We start from the raw sequence: 22,560 nt of genomic DNA on the forward strand, positions 1-22,560 counted from the left end.
GACCGCCGCGCCCCGAGGTCTCCACGGCCCCTCCTCTCACCAGCTCTTCACGGACCTGGTTTGATTGGGGGGGCGGTTCCCGTAGAATTTCGAGTAAAAGTTAGCAGACGCCCCGTGGAGAGGCGGGAACTGAAGGACTTTTGCAGCCGCTCCTGCTCGCCAGAGGAGCCTCCTGTGTTCAGAACTCTACTTTCCGCGCTCCTCCCTCTAAGAATTTAAGGCCCCCCCAGCCGCCAGACGCTGCTGAAGCCGAGAAGGATGGGGCTGTACCTGCAGGGAGTCGGCGGTATGGCTGGTCGGCAGCCCGCTCTTGCCGTAGCCTTGGCCGTGGGCCGTAAGGAGCCGCCCGCACAGGTCCACGGCTGCCCTCCAGTTCTTGCAGCTCTGAAAGACACGGGGACACGTCACCAAGGGCTCAGCCGTGACAGGCAGGAAGGGGGCCGAGCCGGAGACGCGCTTGAGGCGAGCGAGAGAGAGTATCTTACCAGTTAGCCACGGACAGAGCGCGGGGGCAGAATTCTCGTGGAAAGCTCCCCGACCGCAAAACCGTAAGGCTGCTTTCCTTTTCAGCAGGACACCTCTACCTTGTGGTTTTTATCAGATTACAGTCGAATGTTTAATTTTAACCTGTGTGCTGGATAGATCTGTAGCTAAGGTCTGTGTGTGGCTGCCTGTAAGTGGTTTATATGTCTAACATGATTCTGCGTTCTCAATATGAAAAATAAACCAATGAGCTACGCGCATTGAACACAACGTGTTCTAGGCCCTGTATCCGCGTGCAGCGCTTCGCGTTATAACTAGAACCACAGGGTCGCTGGCTGATACCGACACACGGGCTCAGGGACCCGGCCTCACCGTGCCCACCTCTGCCCTGCTGCGACCCAGAAAGGAGGGCCGCCAGGCAGATGGGTGGGGAAACACCACCAGAGGGAACGTTTGACCCTTTAAGAGGCTAGAAGTGGATGGTGGACGCAGGCTCTCCCGACAGAACAGGCACCACCCGCCGCCGCGCACGGCAGAGGCTGGGCAGGTCTGCGGGGCCGGGGGCGGGGCCGGGGGCGAACACACATCTCTGCACCTGTGAACCTTGGCTCCAGCAAGGAAGGGGGACAGTAAAGTGCTGTTTTCAAGGACGCCCCGAGTGACTTTGTGTCTGTGAAGTGCTTCCTGAACGAGAAGCCGGCGGTGCCGGGGGAGCGCGCCCAGCCTGTTCTTTCCCCAGCGAGAATTCACATTTCTTTTTATGACGCACTCAGCAAGGACCAGCTCCGCGTGGAGGACCCCTCCTTCCCCTTCTCTCTCTCTCACGTGCGTGTGCGCGTGTCCGTGTGCACGCCCAGCCCGCTCGGTGCAGCTGGCCCGGGAAGGATACGGCGAACTGGTCGTGTGCCCTAACGCAAGCCGGCTGCCCTCCCCAGCCACGGGCACCTCAGGCTCCTCACGGCGCCTCCTGACCTGACAGGTCACGGCTTTTCAGTGCTGAGTGACATTCCAGCGTCTGGACGGACCACCGTTACCCATTCACCCGCTGAAGGGCACCTTGGCCGCGTCTGGTTTTTGGCCACAATGAATAAAGGTGCCGTGAACATGCAAGTGCAGGCTTTCGTGTGGACGTGCGTTAGAAATCCCCTGGGCAGACAGCAAGGAGCAGGACCGCCGGGCCGGATGGCAGGATCGTCTGGCTTTACAAGGGCCCTGAAGGCCGTGCACACCTCCTGCTCTCCATCAGTAGAGAGCGGAGCCTGCTGGCCACACGCCCGCCAGCACCTGCGGGGTCAGCGTCTGGCTTCCGGCCGCTCTCACTGGCGTGCAGCGGTCTCTCAGTGTTGCGCGGGCTTCTCAACACTTTCTCGCGTTACTGTCCCCTCGCATTATTTTCCTCGCTGGCCCGACAGCCAGCACCAGCTATCAGATTCCCGTCAGCAAGCTGCAACTGTAACAGGATGACGCAAACCTGATTTCTTAAAATATATCTTGCAGCTTTTTCTTTCCACGATGAGAAGACTGGCATGTCAGGCCTCCTCCTCCAGGGCCATATGCTGTCCAGCTCTGAGAGCCACTGGTCCATCCTGAGACCGGACTGGAGCCACTTCCCTCGAAACGGTCCAAAGTACGACAGAGACGATTTCCAGGAACACAGGACTTCCACGTTCTGGTGGGTAGCTCAGAAATATTTTTAGGCTGGTTAAGATAATTTATACTAAAACTATCTTCAGATGCTTTCTCTGGTCTAAATTCGGCGCAATAATCCCTTTCTATGGTAACAGCAGCCGTGTATATCCTCCTTGAGCTGCAGACGTGGAAAGGGACAGGGAAGGGTGTTCTGCTGAGTTCGGACCAGCTCTGTGTGTACATCTCAGCGGGTCCCGTGTACTGGGCTTGGTGACGGCCTCTTCCTGCCCACCTGCGTCACACACGCCGACCCCTCCTGCTGGTGACACTAGATCGCAACAGAGCACATGGGGCAGTCTTCCCAGGAAAGGACTTCAGCTGAGAGCGAGTAAGGGATGACCCAGTGAGGAGGGCAGGTGTGAGCAGCCGGGAAGCACAGGAGGAGGGAAGGCCCTGTGGCCCGAGGGAGGGGGCCGGGTGAGGGTGGGCAGCACAGGTGAGGACGGGGGCAGGGAAGGCCAGGCCCCAGCGCAGGCCTCCAAGAGCACGGCGACATTCTGGAAACAGCAGCCCCTGCCATGATGAAGCGTGAGGGGCCATGCAGATGTCGCCGCCGCACTCGGGAGGGTACCCGGTCCCCCAGGCCCCGCGTCGGCCAGTGGACCACGCCCACCGCCGCTTGGCCCCTTCCGCAGGCTCCAGGCGGCTCCGTGCGCCCTCCGAGGAGGTGGGCGCTCATCTGCTGCCCGGGGAACGAGCAGCCTGCAGGGCCCAGGATACTCCGTGGTCCCGACAGGACACGCGGCCGCTGCCACCTCGGAGGGACTGTGGACTGTGTCCCCTCAATGGCTTGTGACTGGTCCACAGCGAGAAAGGCCCGGAGGCTGAGAAAATTCTACAGGATGAGATGTCTATCGAATAAAATAGTAACAAAAGGCGGCTCGTACACGGTGCATCTCATTTTTCTCATTATTATTAATTGACATTGAATTTTACAAAAGTTTTAGTCTGCTAAAGACTAGAAAGTAAAAAAACAACAACAACAACAAAAAAACAAACCCCCGAACCACGAGAAAAACCCAAACCCAAACCCCAGTGTCCTCGGCGCTGAGGCTGAGAAGCACAGCTGCAGGTGGCCTGTAGCAGTGTGTGGGGGGCAGAAGGCAGCGGGACAAGGCTGGGTGACAATCTGGGCCTCTGAGGTACTCAGAGGAAAAGAAACACAATCAGCTGGCCGTGTGGCCTGTGCCCGCCAGAGGCGGAACGTGGGAGAAGCTGCCCGTGGAGGGTGGGGGCAGCGGCGGGGCAGGGAGAAGGGGCCGTCCGGTCGGCCGGGCGGGGACACAGAGCCAGAGTGAAGGAAGGTGGCGTCCTGGGAGCAGGGAGGAGACGCGGGCGGGTGGGGGTCAGATCCACGAGACGGGAGGTGAACGAGCAGCGGCCGGCAGTGAGGAGGCAGCTCCGGGGTCTGCAAGTCGCCAAGCTCCCGGGGGCAGCGCCAGGGACGGCGAGACTCAGTGCTCGTTTCCAACCAAATACTCGGAGCCTTACAGAGCCAAGGCGGACCAAGCTGGAGACAGGCCGACTGCCCGCTGGGAAGGAAGGAGAGAGCTGTGGTCGGGGAGGGACTCGGACCGCAGACCTCGGAGGCGAGCGCCGGAGGGAAGGCAGGCAAGGCTTCTGTCCGGGGGTGGCGTGGGGAGGGGAGGCCATTCATTGAGGAGTAGGGGGAGGGGCGGGGTCTGAAAGAAGCAGGGACCCTTTAAAAAGGCACTGAGAGGAAGCAGGAGAGCCCACCGGCACACACACAGGGGATGGGACTTGGGTCTTGGGGACAACGGGTAACCCAGCGGAAAACCTGACTCCTTAGTCTGTAGCTTCCCGCAGGCTCAGGCTGGCGGTGAGCAATTAGGGAAACGGCTAGCGATGTTCCTCCGGCGCCAGTACTGAGAACTGGGCGGGAAACACTGCTCTAGCGGGCGGCCTAGCTCACCCGTCCTGCCCGCGTAAAAGACAGCCTCGCCTTCCAGGTAACTGTCAACTGCCACTGTGTCCTGTCTCCTCCTCGGGGTGAGGTCCTGGGGCAGTGGCCTTGTCTGGGGCACTGGTTTTAGCCTCTAACAGTATTTCTTTACTATGGCCCTTATCACGTATAGATGCTCAGAGACTTGTGAAACATGAAATAGTAAATTCATAGAACTATAAAAGGCAGTAAAAAAAAATACATTAGTAATGGAAGAGATGCAAATCACAATTTACTAGTGATTGACCTTCAACAGCTCCCACCGCACCCCCCAAAAAAAAGAAAGATAGAAAAAAGAGAAAAAAAAGCAAATGCCATTGCTTGCCTAAGAAATGAGAAAAAACAATTTTTTAAAAAGAACAAGTCAGGGCAGACAAGGAGACATGAAAGCAAGTACGTGCACGTGGTACCGGTAAACGCGCACTGCTATACTGTTTCTGAAAAATACGTATTAATAATCTGTATTAATATGTTTCAAAACTGTCCCTACTCTGACCCAGTCATTCTCCTCCTAGGACTGATCCTAAAGAAATAATCCAAGGAGGACTGGGTCCAGGACCTGCAGGAAAAAAATCCACGTGTAGGTGGATCCACGCAGTTCACACCCATGTTGTTCAAGGGTCAACTGTAATACGGAATTGTGTTTGTATAACACCAATACATATACATATATCTATCAATATGCACACAGAGACACACTGCACGTATACACACACACTAAACTAAATGTTAGTACATAATACCATCATGATATCGCTTATATGTGGAATCTAAAAAAAATGATACAAATGGACTTATATATAAAACAGAAACAGATTCACAGACATAGAAAACAAACATGGTTACCAAAGGGGAAGTGGAGGGAGGGATAAATGAGGAGTTTGGGATTAACATATACACACGACTGTATATGAAATAGGTAACCAACAAGGGCCTGCTGTAGAGCACAGGGAACTCTATTCAATATCTTGTAATAACTTACAATGGAAAAGAATCTGAAAAAGAATATATATATATATACACATATATATGCGTCTGTATATATATATAAAACTGAATTGCTGTGCTATACACCTGAAACTAACACAACAGAGTAAATCAAATATACCTCAGAAAAAAACATCAGTACATACTAACTAAGACGTTAACCGACAGTGGTTTACACAATCAATTTCTCCTCCATTTTTCCGAAGTACGAGCACGCTGTTTGTAAACTGAGGAAGAGAGGTCTGGGACCGAGCACAGGCTGCACACCCGCTGGAACAGCAGCCTCACAGACGCGGCCTTGACGTCCTGGTCTAGGAACGGACGGTGGCTTGTCCACCTCTGCCCCACGTGATGGGGCCCCGACTCGTACCTGAGGTGCAGGAACCACATTAATGCCTGTAGAGATAACACATCATTTTTTCTACCACGTGCAGATGTGTACCAAGTACTAAGTACGGCAGCTGAAGCAAGAGGGGAGAGGGTTTCTTCTGGGGTGGGTGTGCGGGGGGCTTTAGCTCTAGGACATAAGGAGCCCATTGACACCGTCCCAGAAAGAATGTGTCTGGGAGCAGAAATATATTAACGAGACTATCTGATCATGGATGTTTATGTACTTTTGAGACAAATAAGAAATAGTTATTACACAGCAAAGGCTCCTATGTTATTTTATAGCCCCTATATATATAGGTACCCACCACTAATAAAACATTTAAATGTGGAATAAAATTATTTGCAGTACTTGCAAATATGAAGTGCTCCATAAATGATTAAAAATAGTAAAATGTATCACATAAAAAGCCTTCGGCTCTTGCTAGGATTCTTATACTAAGATATGCTTTCTATATTTCAAACCAGATCACCATTAAAAATGAAGCCAAAACCTACCATCTTAATTATTCATTTTTTAAAATAAATGTAATAAGTCTTTTCAAAAGTGGCTTCTTTCCTAACTGAAAACAGAAAGCAGACCTGTTTGTGCTCCTGTTAGTTTCTTCCCACTGACGACTGGGTACAGGCACTCCCACTCCCCCTTCCTTCCCCCCATATACACAGGTTCCGCATCCAAGGAATCAACCAACCTCAGACTGAAAATTCAGAAGAAATTCCTGAAAGTTCAAAAAAGCAACACCTGGACTTGCCCTGCACCAGCAAAGAGTCACGTGGCACTTAGACGGTATCAGGTGTTGTTAGTGATCTAGAGATGGCGTCAGGGACACGTGGGATGTGGGTGGGTTACATGCCAACACTCTGCTCTTTTATACAGGAGATGTGAGCGCCACGGGTCTCGTGTCCGCGGGGGTCCTGGAACCAAACCCCACGACACCGAGGGACGAGTGCCAAGGGAGACTCACGCCGATACTTGCCCCTCTTGACGGCACGAGCCTTTCTCAGGCTGAGCCCTTTTCTGGTTAATATCACTGGTCGGTAAGTGACATGCAGTCATTTCTAAGCACGCTTACACTAACCCGGCGGCCAAACTTCTAGGAGTCAGAACGACCTACTTCCTCGGGACAATTAATAACAAACAGCACGTGGAGGGAGTCTGGGCGCCTCCTGCGCACCCGTCGGCAGCCGGACTGAGGGCTCATCCTGCTCCCCTCTGGTCACTGCAGCTCAGGACCAGAGGTGACCAGACAGTTCCTCTAATGTCTACGTTAAATCTGATTCTCTTCTGGTTTGAGAGTCAGACATGGTGGCAGAGGAACTGGAGAGGAGAAATGAATTTCTCTGTATCATAATTTAAAGAGAAAAAAAGAAAGAAAAAAGGGAAAGAACATAAAGAAGTTGCTAGAAAAGGTGACCGTTTACAATCTATGATTCGTCAAATAATATCCTTCCTGACAGAACATTTACGTGGCTAAACTACAAGTTTACTGTGTACTTCGAAGACACTTCCAGGCACAGGAATATCTGTGTTCACGCCAAGTGGGATCAACACAGACTGTCTTGTCCACCAGAGGCCTGGCAGCCATCAGGGGCTACTGACTGCTCCCGGGGGTTGCAGGAGCGCCGGGTGAAGGGGCTGCCGCAGGAGCATGGCCGAGGCCAGGAGCACCTCGCAGGGGCCGCGATGCAGCCAGGGGCCGCGATGCAGCCAGGGCTGGGCGACAGAAGCAAGCGCAGGCCAGAGGTGACGGCCGCAGGAGAGCTGTGGCTGTGGGACTGCCGTCAGGAAGGAGCTCGCCGCGCCCTCCAGCCCCTGGTGCCCCCTCTCCAACGGGGAAGCAGGAGAGCAGGGGCAGGGCAGGAAGGGCCGGAGGACAGATGCGGAGAATGACCAGGGCTGGCACCGGGTGAACCTGGCCGAGGCGGATTTGCGGCCAAAACTAGTTCGAGGTTTCCAGGGCCCTCCCGGTTTCAGGGTTGAGGCTGAGGGATTATCAGCTCGTTTTCAAGCATGAATACGAGCCGGGCATTACAGGCAGCCTTTGCACTTCGTTTTTCTTGCTCAGCACTGTTCTGGAAATTTATCCATACTGATGAACGTGGCTCTTGTGCACGTATTTCAACCGCTCTGGATATTAAGGTTTTTAACAAAGTTTTTGGCCGATACAAATCATATAGCACGTTCCTGAACACATCTTCATGAGCATGTACAGAGTCTCCCTAAAGTGTGTGATTAAAAGCGGCACAAGCCACGTATCTTACCAGCTGCTGCTAAACTGCTCTGCGAGGCAGCCCTTCCGGTTCAGGTGCCCCCGCACGCGCTCCCCTGCTGACATCTGGTGCCACCAAAACGACGGGGCTGACACGCAGGACACTCTTGTTTCACTGAGATTCCTGCGGTCCCAGTGAGGCTGAGCATTGTCTCCATGCTTATTGGCTGTCTGGTTTCTATGAACTGCATCTTCGTGTCTTTCGCCTATTTTTCTATCGGGCTGTATCTGTTTCTTATAAATCAGACGAAGGTCTTGATGTATATTTCAAATATCTTCTCTCATTTTTTTAACGCTGTTTATGGTGTTTTTGCTAAACACAGTTTTAAATTTCAAAGTAGTCAGGTTATCGATATTTCCTGGAAGGTTTAGTTTTTCGTGTCTTGTTAAGAAGTGCTTCTCTGGCCTGAGTCACTAAGAGTCTCTTCTAGTTTTGGAAATTACTTCACTTGGAATTCCCTTCTGGGTCTTCTCGGAAGCAGCGGTCTTTTTATTTTCCCACTTGAACACCCAGTTAATGCCGTGCCCTCCATGCATCAGTCCATTCCCTTCTCTCCCCAACAGCCTGCCACGCGGCTCTTCCCACACACGTCCCCCGCGCCAGTCCTGCACGGCCCCTCGGTGTGGGGACCACCCCTGGCCTCCATCCTGCTGCTGTGGCCGGCACGCAGCGCCTGCTTCACTTTCACTCTTTCCAGCTCTCGTCCTTGTGTGAGTTTCCAGTGAGGACACGGGGTGGACGCCGCCTCTATCCCACACGTCAAGCGTGCGCACGTGTGCATACGTGTATGTGCGTGTATGCACAGACATGTGCGCTGGATGCAGGGAGGCGGGGGTTACTGCTCCAGCATCGAAAGAGTGTGCACTGCCTTCCGCTTTCGGATGCTCTTTCGCTCTCCGGACTTGCCTGAGAGGTGAGGTAGAGCCGGCAGGGCCAGGGTCCCTCTCTGTTCCCAGAAAAAGGCCGGAGGAGACAGGGCTGGCCTCTGCCCCCTCCTCCCCATCTCCCTGCACAGCTCTGGGTGGCCTGATGGGCGAGCCAGGTAGCAGGTGTGCAGGAGGGGATGAAGGGGAGCCGAGGACAGGCCGGGGCGACCACACAGCATTGGCTCTAATGCCCGGCACCCCCTTCCTTCAGGACAGCGGGACCTCAGCTCCGCAACCCGTGCGAGCCGGGGCCTGTGATTATAGGCCGCCTGCTGCTTGACGATAATTACGGATTTCTCCAGAGTGTCTTGTGCTATTTCTATCTCATTGTTTTCCACCTCTAGTTCCCAATTCTTGGTGGTCCTCCTCTATTTTCAACAGTAGATGTCAGAAATGTTTTGGTAAAGAAATTGTTTTTAAAATTAGAATTTAAATATACCATGTTAATCTTTAAGTGCTGTGGAGAAAATCTTAAAAATCTCATAATTATTGTATATGACATGTACAACTCTGATAATGAAGGTATTTAGATATGGGAAAAAGATCTAAGCTTAAATAAATATGACTTTTTAAAAACTAGGAAGTAAGGTATAGACTCTATTTGAGAAACTGAACATAGGCATTCCACAACTTCCAAAAGATGAGAAAAATAGTCCAATAAAAATCACTCAAGTAACTCACAGTATGTACATAACTCTTCCCCACCTACGACTCAAATGAAATCATTAACCGCCACATATGACACCACTGAAGTGATTAAAATGTCTTTCTCCAGAGGCTGTGACATTCATTTCCCTGTATGTTACAGTCTTAGAATACTCTGACATTACTTAGGAAAATACATTGAGAAACTCTTTCTTAGTCTTAAAGACGAGAGCAATTATTTTAGGACATAATTAAAATGCCAGGGCAAGGTTAACAGTCTTTTTATGAATACATTTCCCACCTTAAACAGGTCTCCTTGTTAGGACTGTTAATAAAATGTCTACTGGCCTCAAGTATTTTCAATGTATGAAAAACAATCAAACCACCGCACACATTTATTAACAGCAGGAATAATCAGAGGAGGTAAAAAGATGGCCTGAGAATTAATGACACTGCCTGTGTGTGGCTCTGCGTGTCCTCTCTAAGCTTATCATTGCAAGTCACACTTTGGGTACAGCCGACTGCTCACGACACTGGCCAAGGAAAGCCAGGAATGACAGCGGCCCACTCCACAAGGGAGACGTGTTCATTCCACCAGATTCACGTGGCCTGGACACAGCTACCTTCTAAGACCTGTAACTTCATTAACAAACGATAATGCATACAGACACTTAAAGGTCTGCTGTTCTCTCTCCCTTTTAAAAATAGAATATCTCCACATCTTTCCTTCCCAAAGCTTCTCATTCATAGGAATAAGTCTAGAATCACTTCAGTGAAAGAAACTCAATGAAACATTTGATGTACAATGTACAACGTACAATCAAATGTACATTTGATGTACTAAAAACTAAACTTTAATTGGTTTCAACGTGAAAATATCAGCAAACCGCCTAAGCAAGTGTTTCTTTCTTCTTCTTTTCTTTTTGTCAGGTCTCTCTCTCTCTCTCTTTTCTTTAAGCAAGTGTTTCTTGCTGACCTTTTTGAGGACACAAGCTTTTGTAAGGTCATAAAAGATGCCGTGGGGCAGACAGTTTCCAGCGGCTCACAGGCCACCGGAAGCATCTGCCCCGCCCAGCTTAAAATGCCTGCAGTCAGAGTTTCCTATTTCAGAACAGCGTCTCTGTCTGGTGTTTGCACTTACTCCTGTTGATGAATAAAGAAAGGCTTTTGTGTGCATTTCTGGGGAATCCACTCATTTAATAATAAACCTTCTATGCCAAGGGGAGAAAACAGAGTGTTTTAAGAAAATCAACATAAAATTATTTCACTCTAGTTATTTTTGATGAAGCATATTCAGTCAAAGTATATACTGCTTCCAGTAACTTGATCATTTGAAATAATGCTTTTTAAAACCTGGACTTAAAAAATAAAAAGTACGTTAACATGATGCTCTTTGCTGCACAGGACTGGTTATCTCATCCAACAAAATTCTATTTATGTGGAAGGGCTTAGGATAAAATACTCAAAGTCATTAACTGGAGGGAAAATATTATGAAGGGAAGCAGGACTTATCAAAAAAAAACCAACAACAACACAGAAGATCAAATACATTCTTACTTACAATGAGCTGTTTCAATCCAACAAAAGACTGTTCTACCGAGTTGGCGTTTAAGACCTGTCTCTTTGCTGCAGCTTTTTCACCCAGGAAGCGAAGCATTAAGTCTTTAACTGCATCTCCCTTGAAAGAATATAAGAAAAACATGTCAGGACAATAAAATGTTAATTAAACTCAGCTAACCAGAACCCATAGCTAACCAAATTTTCTTTTTTCTCCATTGGTGTATGGAGGTCAAAATGTGGTTATGGTACAGTCAAACTTCAATAAAGCAGATGCTAAGGTATCACGATCTTTACTAAAATGTGCAGTTTAGAATGGCTCTTTCTCTTGGAGAGGAAGCAGTGAATCACCAGCGCCTGTACCAGGCTTATGTAAGGGGCACAGCAAGCCAGGCAGGGGGCCAGAGGCACGGGGCGTGGGGGGCGCGAGCGACACCGCCGCTGGGAGAAGCGGCGTGCACGGTGGGGCCCAGGCTGGGGCCAGCAGGCCGGAGCGCCCTCTGCCTGCATCCTGCCAAGCTGCCGGCCGGCCTGGGCCCCGAGCCCCTAGGGCCTGGCTAGAATAGTTAGTGGTGGCCCCGGGCTGCGTCTCTCGGGGTCCCTCCCTCTGCTGGGCCCCCCAGCTCGGGGAGCGGGCTGCTCTGGAAAGGCCCCCACTAGCCTCCACGCAGGGGTTCTCTCAGCCCAAGCCTCGGGTTAGACCCGCCTGCACCTGGGCTCAGTGACCGCACGGGAGGACAGATGGGCGAGGCCAGGGGAAGAGGGGTCGTCCAGGGCCAAGCGACCCAGGAGAAACCTGGGAGGAGCGAGGGTGGAGGCCCAGGTGCTCAGAGACCAAGCTGCACGTCTTACACGGGGCAGAGATATAGAAGCTGCAGCTCTGTGATTTTTTTGCTTTCAGAGGGTAAGGTGAAATGCTTCAGATGCCAGAACCACAGAAGTGGCTAACTGATCTAGGAGGGATAATTAAAGGGCGGAATAAAAAGAACTCAGCCATATGGCTCCATAAAGCTTTGCACAAATGTAACTCCTATCAGACAAGGAGCTTTATCTGAGCCAGAGGAACTGCGAACCAGGAAAGGGCAAAATCACATCTTCATGCCGCCCGAGGGGAGACCCATCTAACTTCTCCATCCTTGCAACCTTCTCAGGTAGTAAGACCACACTGCGAAAATCTCCTGCCCTTTAAAATTCTGTGAGTTAACACCTGAGTTAGCAGGGAAGTTCCCGAGACACGAGCGTATGCAGAACTGACAAACATCTCACCCCTGAAAGCCCAAAGACGCGACAAAACGCCTAACATGCACCGGCTCTTGTCGTGTCACTCAGCTGAAGGCACTTCTGACACGGGGGGCACAGCGCCTTTGCCGCAGACCCTCCATGCTGACTGGAGCGAGGGGAGCAAGCTTCCTCCCCAGGATGTCTTGTGAGCTACGCGGGGCGGGATCCACCTAGAACCCCAGGGACCCCTTCCAATCAGCAAACCTTCAGGGGAGGGCACCCAGGCCAGGGGCGTGAACAAGTCAGGTGCTGGAGCTCAGCTTGCAGAGCGCCTCCCCACCTGCAGTGTGGGAACGGCTTCAGCAGTGCCTTCTACGTTTTAATGGATGGAGTGAAAGCAAAACCCGGAGCAGCTGACCCCCAGAGTACGGGCTTCGGGCTTTACCGCCAGGAAGCCTGACGACACACGCGGTCACAGGCAGCGGTGCTGAAAGGACAGGGGCCAAGCCTCGCCCGGCGCTCTGCCTGGGCACTGACGAGAAACATGGCTGCTCCTCCCGGGAGGGCTCCGTCCTCTCAGTCCAGGGGGAGTGAAACCCCCCCAAAAGACGACATCCCGGGCTTCCCTGGTGGTGCAGTGGTTGAGAATCTGCCTGCCAATGCAGGGGACACGGGTTCGAGCCCTGGTCTGGGAAGATCCCACATGCCGTGGAGCAACTGGGCCCGTGAGCCATAACTACTGAGCCTGCGCGTCTGGAGCCTGTGTTCCACAACAAGAGAGGCCGCGACAGTGAGAGGCCCGCGCACCGCGATGAAGAGTGGCCCCCGCTCACCGCAACTAGAGAAAGCCCGCGCGCGGAAACGAAGACCCAACACAGCCAAAAAAAAAAAAAAAGACGACATCCCAACAAACAAAAACAAAACGAACTCCAAGCTCGAGGTCGTGGAGACATCGGGACGCGCAGACGTCGCTGGTGGACTGGACAATGGTGCAGCCGTTTTGGAAGACAGCTTGGACATTCCTCAAAATGTTCGCCACAGGTTTACTACGTAACCCAGCGGCCAGCGACCCCGCACCGCGCAGACCGCGTTGTGCGAGGTCAGCCGCGTCTGACAGCAGAGAGGAGCGACGCACTGACACGCGCTACGGTCCGGACGACTCTTGAACAGGCTTCCGTGAAAGAAGCCAGTCACGACGGACCCCAAGTTGTGTGATCCGTGTGTATGAAGTGTCCGGAAGAGGAGAATCCAGAGAGATGGAAAGCAGGTCAGTGGTCGCCTGGAGCTGGGCTGGGGTGCAGGGATGGGAACTGAAAGCAGAAAGGCCTGCGGCTTCCTTCCGGGCGATGAAAACGTTCCACAAGTCGACTGTGGTGATGGCTGCACAACCCTGTCAAAAATGCTAAAAACCGCTGAGCTGTAAATCAGGGGCGCGAATTATATGGTATGTGAATTGCATCTCAATTAAGCGGTAAAAGCAAAAACAAATCTAAACCCCTTTCGCAGGGGGCCCTAAACAAATCGGTATTTAAGGGAAGCCGTTCACTGATACGTCGGCCTTAGGACGGTTACAAATCGGCTCGCACCGCCCACTCCAGACCTTCCCTATGTCACACGCACGTTCAGCGTAGGTCAGCATCCTTCACATCAGGAACCTAAGGAAGGGGAGCCAGGCCCACCCGTGAACGCGGCGAACAAACGCGGCGGCAGCAGCTTCTGCTTCTGTCCATCGCGGAGTGACCCAGCCTGGGCTTATCGTCCTAACGTGAACAACCAGAACACGGAAAACACAGACACAACAAGTGTCTTCCGACACAGAGAAGGATGTGATCTGAGACAAGGGAGAAGAGGAGCTGAGTTCTTTCTTGAACCTAAAGGCAGCTGTGGACCACAGTGGTGCGGGGGGCACACCAAGCCTGGGGACCTCGCCGAGCGCGGACTGGCTGGGAGCTGGAGGGCAGCCGGCAGGACCTGGCAGTCAGAGCACCAGGCAGGACGGAAGCGTACGAAGAGCAGGGCTGGAAATCCGCGTGGGCCCTCGAGGGTGCCGCTGAGTGGGAAACGGTGCGTGCTAAGGGTGGATGCTCTGAGGACGGGGAGCAGGGACAGGGCAGCTGTGAGCTCACGTGGGGCTGAGAGACGTCCAGTCCAGGCCAACCACTGCAGAGCGCCCCCGGACACACAGGCACTCGGTACAGGCGTCAGAAAGGCCACCCAAGTATACAAGCTACTCTAAACTCACCCCAAGAAGCTAAAAAATGAACCTGAAAAGGATCAAATAAATCTGCTGGCCAGAACAAAATACACGTCTTTTTGAAGGGAGATGACAAAATACAGACACTCAACATTAGGAAATCCACAATATCCACCCTCTGATAAAAAAATCACTGGACGTGTGAAAACGCAGGCACACGTGACTCACGACCAAAAGAAAAAGTAAATACAAATAGACTCTGAAATTACAGAACTGATGGAATTTTCAGAATAGAACGGTGCAAGAGCTATTATAAATGTGCTCAAAGATCTGAAGTAAAACTTGAACAGAATGAGGAGAGAAAAATATATAGAAAGGAACTGAATGGAAATTATAGAGACGAAAAATTTACTGACTAGCATCAGCTGCAAAGTACAAAGTGCAGAAGGCAAGGTGAACAAACTGAGGGACAGAATGACAGGATCCCAAGCTCAAGTACAAAGAGAAAAATGACTGAAAACAAAAACAGGAACAGATCTGTAATGACCTCATTAGTAATATCAAGTAATACGTGAAACTGGAGTTCCCAGCAGCAGAGGAGAGAGCGTGAAAAACAGAAGAGCTAACTGAAGAAGTAATGACCAAAAATGTTCCAAAATTGATGAAAATAATAAAGCCACAAATCCAACAGGGTGAACGAAACCTAAGCAAGATAAACATAAAAGAAAACCACGGGAAGGCACATCAGAATCAAACTGTTGAAAACCAGCGATAAAATCTTAAAACCAACCAGAGGAAAACAGATACAGTAGGTACCGAAGAGCAAAGATAAAAATTACTACAGACTTCACATCAGCAGTGCTACCAACCGGAAGACCACGAAAGGACACCTTCAAAGTGCTGAAAGGAATAAAGCTGAATCGATCTCCAAGTCTACATGTTGCGAACACACTGCATTTCCGGCAAAAAGGGCTTTGACAGTGAAGATGAAATTTCTTCAGACTTAGAGGGGAGAGAATTCGCAGCTGGCAGACCTGCGGGAACAGGGACGTCTTCGGCCGTCTGCAGGTGTCCAACACAGGGACTTCGCATGGCCCGGGAAAGCGGTTTTCACAAACTGTGGGCTTCCCTGATGGGATTCCCGTCAAATCCAAATTGCAGGAAGGGCGAGGGGAAGGAAGGAATCAGGGAACAGAATCAGACAGGGTGGTGGAAAGGCCCAGCCAGTCTCAAGTCTGGACGTTGGGTTTCCAGACCCACCAGCAAGGCCACAGCATTCTGAGTCCCCACCCTACTCTCTTGCCTTCACTATCTTACTACCTTTACCACCGACACTGTGCTGCTTCTATTTACTTATCTCTTCTGTCTCTCCCCCTCTCCCTCCTTTACTCCCTCTCTCTCCCTCCTTACTGGACAAGCTTCATACAAATATTCTCCAACTTCCATTCTTCACTGGTTCTGAAAATTTCTGAACGATCACTTCCCCACAGACTTTCCATTTATCTCTTTAAGAACACAGGCCATCTAAGACTCTAATTAGTTAAAAATGCTTGGGGCTTCCCTGGGGGCGCAGTGGTTGAGAGTCCGCCTGCCGATGCAGGAGACGCGGGTTCGTGCCCTGGTCCGGGAGGATCCCACGTGCCGCGGAGCGGCTGGGCCCGTGAGCCATGGCCGCTGGGCCTGTGCGTCCGGAGCTTGTGCTCCGCAACGGGAGAGGCCACAACAGTGAGAGGCCCGCGTACCGCAAAAAAAAAAAAAAAAAAAAATGCTGACAGTCCTCTTCTGATGCTATGTGGTTGGATGAAGTGTTATCGCTCACCTTCACGGCCTCTAACATAACTCAGACTCTGCTATACAAGTCACTTCGTAAGGAAACAATTTAACAATTCCCCCCCCCCCCCGCCAAATTTTACCCCATAGGAAGGAATTTTTAATTAGGCACCAATAGGTGAGCAATTTGGAAAAATTTCGAGGTGTTTTAGAAAGCTGACTTGGAACAATGCTGCAAGTTACAGTGGCACCGGGAGACACTTGTGAACAGGTAACTCCAACAAATGCTTGGTTGACCGCTTACAAGCTTGGTGCGCGCAGTGAGTTAACAGATGTGTTCTACCCCGATCTTAAGTCCTCTGGCAAATAAACACAGCATTTCCAAGGTAAACCACACAGTTTTTCTTTTCTATCCTGGGAACGAAAAGTTCTCTGAACGATAATATACAACGGAAGAGACACGGGTGAAGAAACAACCAGCACATTTGTTCTATGGGAAAGTCAGAAACATTCTAGGAACTATTCTTAATTCGTACTTCAGTTTGCCATGAGGTTTCCAAAACAATCACTGTGAATTGCAAGAGGTACGGAAGACATTGCCTTAGGATTTAAAGGAAGCAGAAAGGAAACACGCTGTCTCCTGGCTGGCCGCTAGTGTGGGTCCTGCCCATGCAGTGGGCTCCCCGACCCTAGCTGATTCACGCAATGCCCTGCTTATTTCACAATTAGCCACCTGGAAGCTTCAAAGCTGCAGAGGAGCTATCACAGAACCCGTGCTTTCCACTAGCAGAGAGGGCCTCCATGCCTGATTCAGTCTGGGTTAAACTAGTAAGGAACATCAGCACTTCGTGTTCCCCAGCTCGAGAATGACCGACACGCTTTACTGCAGGAGACCACCCAGCCACCCCGGGGCATTCAGCACCCCCAGCCCTGTCCATGAAAGCTCATTAGGCAGCCACACGGAAATACCTCTACATGGCTCTAAATGCACCCTGTTGGGAACCACTGTGTTAAGTCATCAAATCCTGAACATCAAATATCCCTGAAATCAGAGTCCGCAACTGTGACTCACTGAAAAGACCCTGTGGAGGTAAATTCATGTTCAGTACATTCTACTCATGAGGGTGGAGAAGGGGGCTGAGGACAGTGCCCGGGGGGCAGGAAGCCCACAAGGAAAGATGTGCTTAGCGAGCAAATACGCCGTAGAGACGGACATGCAAAATATCTGGACCCTGCAGGCTTTCACTTCAGTTACTGAGAAAAACAGCCAACTGGCCTCACTTCTCCAGCAGCCACTCTGCTTCGTACGGGACTCGGCCTCACGGGGCCCAGGGCTGCACTGCCTGCACTGGGCTTTCTGACCCTGCCGAGTGTGCGGGAAGGGGGCACTCCTTCCCCCGGGAGGGCCTGCCGAGGACCGCAGGGTCCCCCTTCAGTTCCCGGAGGAGAGGCCCACACAGGACCTCGTGGGGCACAGACACTGCTGAGCCCACCTGCAACCGGGCAGGGCAAACTACCCCTGACGTGCAACTGAGCTAACCTCACGTGGACGTACACGCGCACCTACAAAAACATTATCACGAAAGGCAGGCTACATGCCATCTTATAAAATACGAACCTCATTAAGTATTCTGCTATAACATCGTTGTTATTTTTTCTTTTTTTCACGATAAAAATATTTATTTCCATATAATATCATTTTTACTACCTACGTAAATATTCCACTGAAAAAACAAGATGTGTCAAATGTATTCACCCAGCCATGATCAGCCTGAAAGTCGTGATGATGGACTTGCAGGTGGTCTCCGTCTCTTTGCGATTATAAACCTCACGCTGACGTGCAGCCCCAAAGCCGGGTGTCTGCACATCGGTGAGATTATTTCCTCACAAATAATCCCGAAGGGTGGGACTTCTGGGTCAAAGGGTACGCACATCTGGACGTGCATTTTACAACTTTACTTAAGAAGGTTTGTACCAAATTATCAGTCCCACCAGGGCTGCTTAAGGAGGCTATTTTCTCACATTCTAACAAAGATGGAATAATTATAAATAACTTAAGACAACAGAAAATGAAAATAACTTTATCACCTTTGATTACTGGTAAGACTGAACTTTTTAATATTGCTATTTACTGTATGTAATATTTATATATTTTTACGATTTATTATTTTGAGGGGCCATTCGTACTTTTTTTTTTAACCGAATCTATAAGAACTCTTTCTACATCAAGCACATTATATGTACTGCAGATATAATTTTCCATATGTAAAAAAAGGAACGGGGACTTATCATTTACTAGAGCTCAAATGTCATAAATAAACTGATCACGCAAAGTTCAGAACTACTTCAGAGAACTGTGATGCAAATACCTTGTTGGTACTTATTTCTAAGACTAAACCACATTATATCAGAGAAATCAGCAGGGTTCCAAATTACCTAGTGACATCATAAAGATTCTCGCAATCAGAATCTTTGGAACTGCTGAAAAAGAAGGGTTTTTCAATCCTCAAAAGGTTTTTTACACATGTACACACACGACACAGAAGCAGACGAAAAGGAGTGAGCCGCGGACACAGAACCACCAGCCGCACCGAGGAGGCGCGCCCACCAGCCCACGGGCGCCCCAGAGCCCCCCGCTACTCTCACCTGGAGGTTGTCGAACTTGAGGCCCGGCATGGTGAGGTCCTCCTTGCCCACGAACACCGTGCTGTACTGCTGGGTGGTGACCGACATCAGCGCGCTCCTGGTCGCCTCCCCGGGAATCCAGGCGTCGTTTCTCCGGTCCATCTCGCTCATGCTCAGGGCGGTGGCAAAGGGGTCCTCGCTCCCGGCAAACACAGCCTGGATCTGCGAAAACGGTTTTGGAGACTGAGGAATTTCCAGAGAAGCTGTGGAAACACCTGACTCTGATCTTTCCGTCCCTGGGGAGTACGAAGGGGCGGCAGAGCCCAGGGAGTTTTCTCCCACCGGGGTGGCGGCGAGTGAAGACAAGCTTTCCGGAATCGAAGGGCTGGCGTTGGGATTACTGACGGAGATGAAGGTGGAGGTCGTGAAGGAATCAAAGAAGTCTGAGGCCAAGGAGTTAGTGCTGGTTGTGTCGCCGAAAAATTTGCTCAGGCTGGGGCTCGGCTGGACCACCTGAGGAGGGGTCCTGGCGGCCGCTTCGCTCGCGCCGCTGAAACTGGGCGACTTCACCATCTGGGACTCGAAGCCGTCGCGCAGGACCTGGGGCTGCGAGCCGGCGGGCGGCGGCCGGCTGAAGATGGTGCACACGGGCACCGGCTCGTCTTGGGGGGACAGTGCCGGCCCCGCCGCGGGCGCCCTCACGTGCCCTGGGCCCAAGTCCTCTGCAGCCTCGTGCTCAAAGGCGGGCAGGTCTTTCACCTCCTCTTGCTCTGGGCCCTCCTTCAACGATGCTCCGCTGTCGGGGGTCATGTCCGAGACGCCTTTAGGTGTGTCCTCTCCCTCACTTTCACCGTCCTCACTCAGAGCGTCCAGCGCTTCTTCACCGACGCCGCCTTCCCGTCTGCGATCTGCGCCGCCTTCTGCGGTCTCCACGACATCCTGCAAACAACCCAGGTCCCCCGCGCCGTCCTCGCTGTTGTTCGGGGAATCAGAGATGAGGACGCTCTCCATCATGGGCTCATCGAGCTTGTCCACTAAGTGATTCGAGTCTTCTGACCCCAGCTCGTCTCCACCGAGATCAATAGTTTCCTCGCGATAGAGGAGCTGCCCCTGGTCCTCCTGGGGCCCTCGCGGAGCCTCGCTCTGGGCCGGCCCCTCGGGCGCCTGCTGCTCGGCACCTTGCGCCCGCTCCATGGTCACCTGAAACAAAGACAAGCACGCACCAGCCTCATCAGCTTATGTCTCAGTTACTACTGCGATGATCCTGTCTTACTGAAATTGTTTTTTAATTTATAAAAATGGTGAATTCGTGTCCTTGTAGTGGTGGATACGCATCACTACATACACTTGTTCAAATGCACAGAATGTACCGCACGGAGATGAGACCTGAAGTGGACTGTGGACTTTGGGTGATCATGATGTGCCGACGCAGGCCCATCAGTTGTAACCAGCGCACCGCCTGGCGGGGATGTGGATGACGCGGGAGGCTCTGCCCGTGTCGGGGAACCAGGGAGATGAGAAGTCTTTGCACCTTCCTCTCAGTTTTGCAGGGAATCCAAAACTGCTTTACAAAAATAAAAGTCTGCTAAAAATGGTTATCAGTTTATCCGCTATATATTCAAATGGTTTAAAATTCAATAGCCACCATTTCTCCAGCCATTTATTTATTTATTTTTGTGGTAGAAGACACATCATATAAAATCTACCACCGAAATCACTGCTAAATGTACGGTTCAGTGGCACTGAGTACATCCAGTTTGCTGTGCGACCATCACCACCACCCATCTCCAGAACTCTTCTCATCCTGCAAAACTGACATAAATAACACAGCAAACACGAACTCCCCATCTCCCACTCCCCCCGCCCCTGGCAACCACCATCCTCTTCTCTGTCTCTATGAATCTGGCTACGCTAGGGAGGGTATTTGTGGAATGACGTGGTATTTGTCCTTTTGTGTTTGGCTTATTTCACCGAGCACAATGCCCTCAAGGTTCACCCATGTTATTGCATATGTCGGAATTTCCTTATTTAAAAAAAAAGATTTATTATTATTATTATCTTTTATTTATTTTTGGCTGCGTTGGGTCTTAGTTGCGGCATGCAGGCTCTTCACTGAGACGCCCGGGCTTCTCTAGCTGTGGGGCGTGGGTTTTCTCTCTCTAGTCGTGGCGCGCAGGCTCCAGGGCGCGTGGGCTCTGTAGTTGTGGCACGTGGGCTCTAGTTGAGGTGCGTGAGCTCAGTAGTTGTGGTGCGCAGGCTCAGTTGTCCCGTGGCACATGGGATCTTAGTTCCCTGACCAGGGACCAAACCTACGTCCCCTGCATTGTAAGGTGGATTCTTTACCACTGGACCACCAGGGAAGTCCCAGAATTTCCTTATTTTTAAGGCCAAGTGATATCCCATTGTATGTACATACCATGTTTATCCATTTATCTGTTGATGAACACTTAGATTACGTCCACCATTTGACTCCTATGAATACTGCCGCTGTGAACGTGGGTGTACAAATATCTCTTCGAGACCCTGCTTTCCACTCTTTTGGATAAAAACCCAGAAGTGGGATTCCTGGATCATTCATGTGGCAGTTCTATTTTTAATCTTGTGAAGAACTACCCAAACTATCTTCCATTAGTTACACCATTTTACATCCCCACCAAGAGTGTACAACGGTTCCAATTTCTCCACATCCTCACCAGCACTAGCTAATTTTCTGTCTTTTTGACAGCAGCTATCCTAACGGGTGTGAGGTCTCAGCCTTTTAAACCCTACTCATTCTTTAAGACGCAGCTGAAGTTCCGCCTCTGCCCTCAAGCCTTCCCAAGACACTTCAGCCTATAGTAACACCATATACAAAAATAAACTCAAAATAGATTAAAGACCTAAATGTAAGACTGGATACTATAAAACTCCTAGAGAAAAACATAGGCAGAACACTATTTGACATAAATCGCAGCAATATTTTTTTGGATCTGTCTTGTAAGACAAAGGAAAAAAAAAAGCAAACATAAATAACTAAACTTAAAAGTTTTTGCACAGCAAAGGAAACCTTGACAAAAGGAAAAGACAACCAACTGAATGGGAGAAAATATTTGCAAATGATATGACCGCTAAGGGATTAACATCCAACATATATAAAGAGTTCATACAACTCAATGTCAAAAAATCAAACAACCCAATTGAAAAATGGGCAGAAGAACCAAATAGACATTTTTCCAAAGAGGAAATGCAGGTGGCCAACAGGCACATGAAAAGATGCTCAACATCGCTAATCATCAGAGGAATGTAAATCGGAACCACAGTGAGATACCACCTTACACCTGTCAGAATGGCTATCATCAAAAAGATCACAAAAAATGTTGGCAAGGGTGTGGAGAAAAGGGAACCCTCCTGCACTGTTGGTGGGAATGTAAGTTGGTGCAGCCACTGTGGAGAACAGTTTGGAGGTTTCACAAAAAATTAAAAATAGAACTACCATAGGACCCAGCAATTCCACTCCTGGGTATGCATCCAAAAAACCAAAAAACACTAATTCAAAAGGATACATGTACCCCAATGTTCACAGCAGCATTATTTACAATTGCCAAGATATGGAAGCAGCCTAAATGTCCTTCAACAGATGAATCGATAAAGAAGATGTAGTATGTACGTATGTGTGTATATACATACACACACGCGCGTACACACAATGGAATACTACTCAGCCATAAAAAAGAACAAACATTTTCTATTTGAAACAACATGGATGGACTTGGAGGGCATTATGCCAAGTGAAATAAGACAGAGAATGGCAAATACTGTATGATGTCACTTATTTGTTGAATCTAAAAAATACAACAGGGCTT

At 50.4% G+C, this 22,560-nt stretch overlaps 1 protein-coding gene across 2 annotated transcripts in view; it reads right to left on the minus strand.

The window, feature by feature from the left end:
* TRAPPC12 (trafficking protein particle complex subunit 12) overlaps positions 1-22,560 on the minus strand; it is a 66,197-nt gene that overhangs the window by 38,067 nt on the left and 5,570 nt on the right. For both annotated transcript variants that reach the window (XM_059078263.2, XM_067008225.1), the window contains 3 exons: positions 18,740-19,918; positions 10,913-11,029; positions 271-384 (listed from right to left, as the gene is read on the minus strand). In XM_059078263.2, coding sequence (XP_058934246.1) covers positions 271-384; positions 10,913-11,029; positions 18,740-19,912 — 1,404 coding nt within the window. In that variant the 5' untranslated portion in view covers positions 19,913-19,918. The remainder of the gene's footprint in view (positions 1-270; positions 385-10,912; positions 11,030-18,739; positions 19,919-22,560) is intronic.

The sequence above is a fragment of the Kogia breviceps genome, chromosome 11 (genome assembly GCF_026419965.1).
Source record: "Kogia breviceps isolate mKogBre1 chromosome 11, mKogBre1 haplotype 1, whole genome shotgun sequence".
In the NCBI taxonomy this organism is placed as follows: domain Eukaryota; kingdom Metazoa; phylum Chordata; class Mammalia; order Artiodactyla; family Physeteridae; genus Kogia; species Kogia breviceps.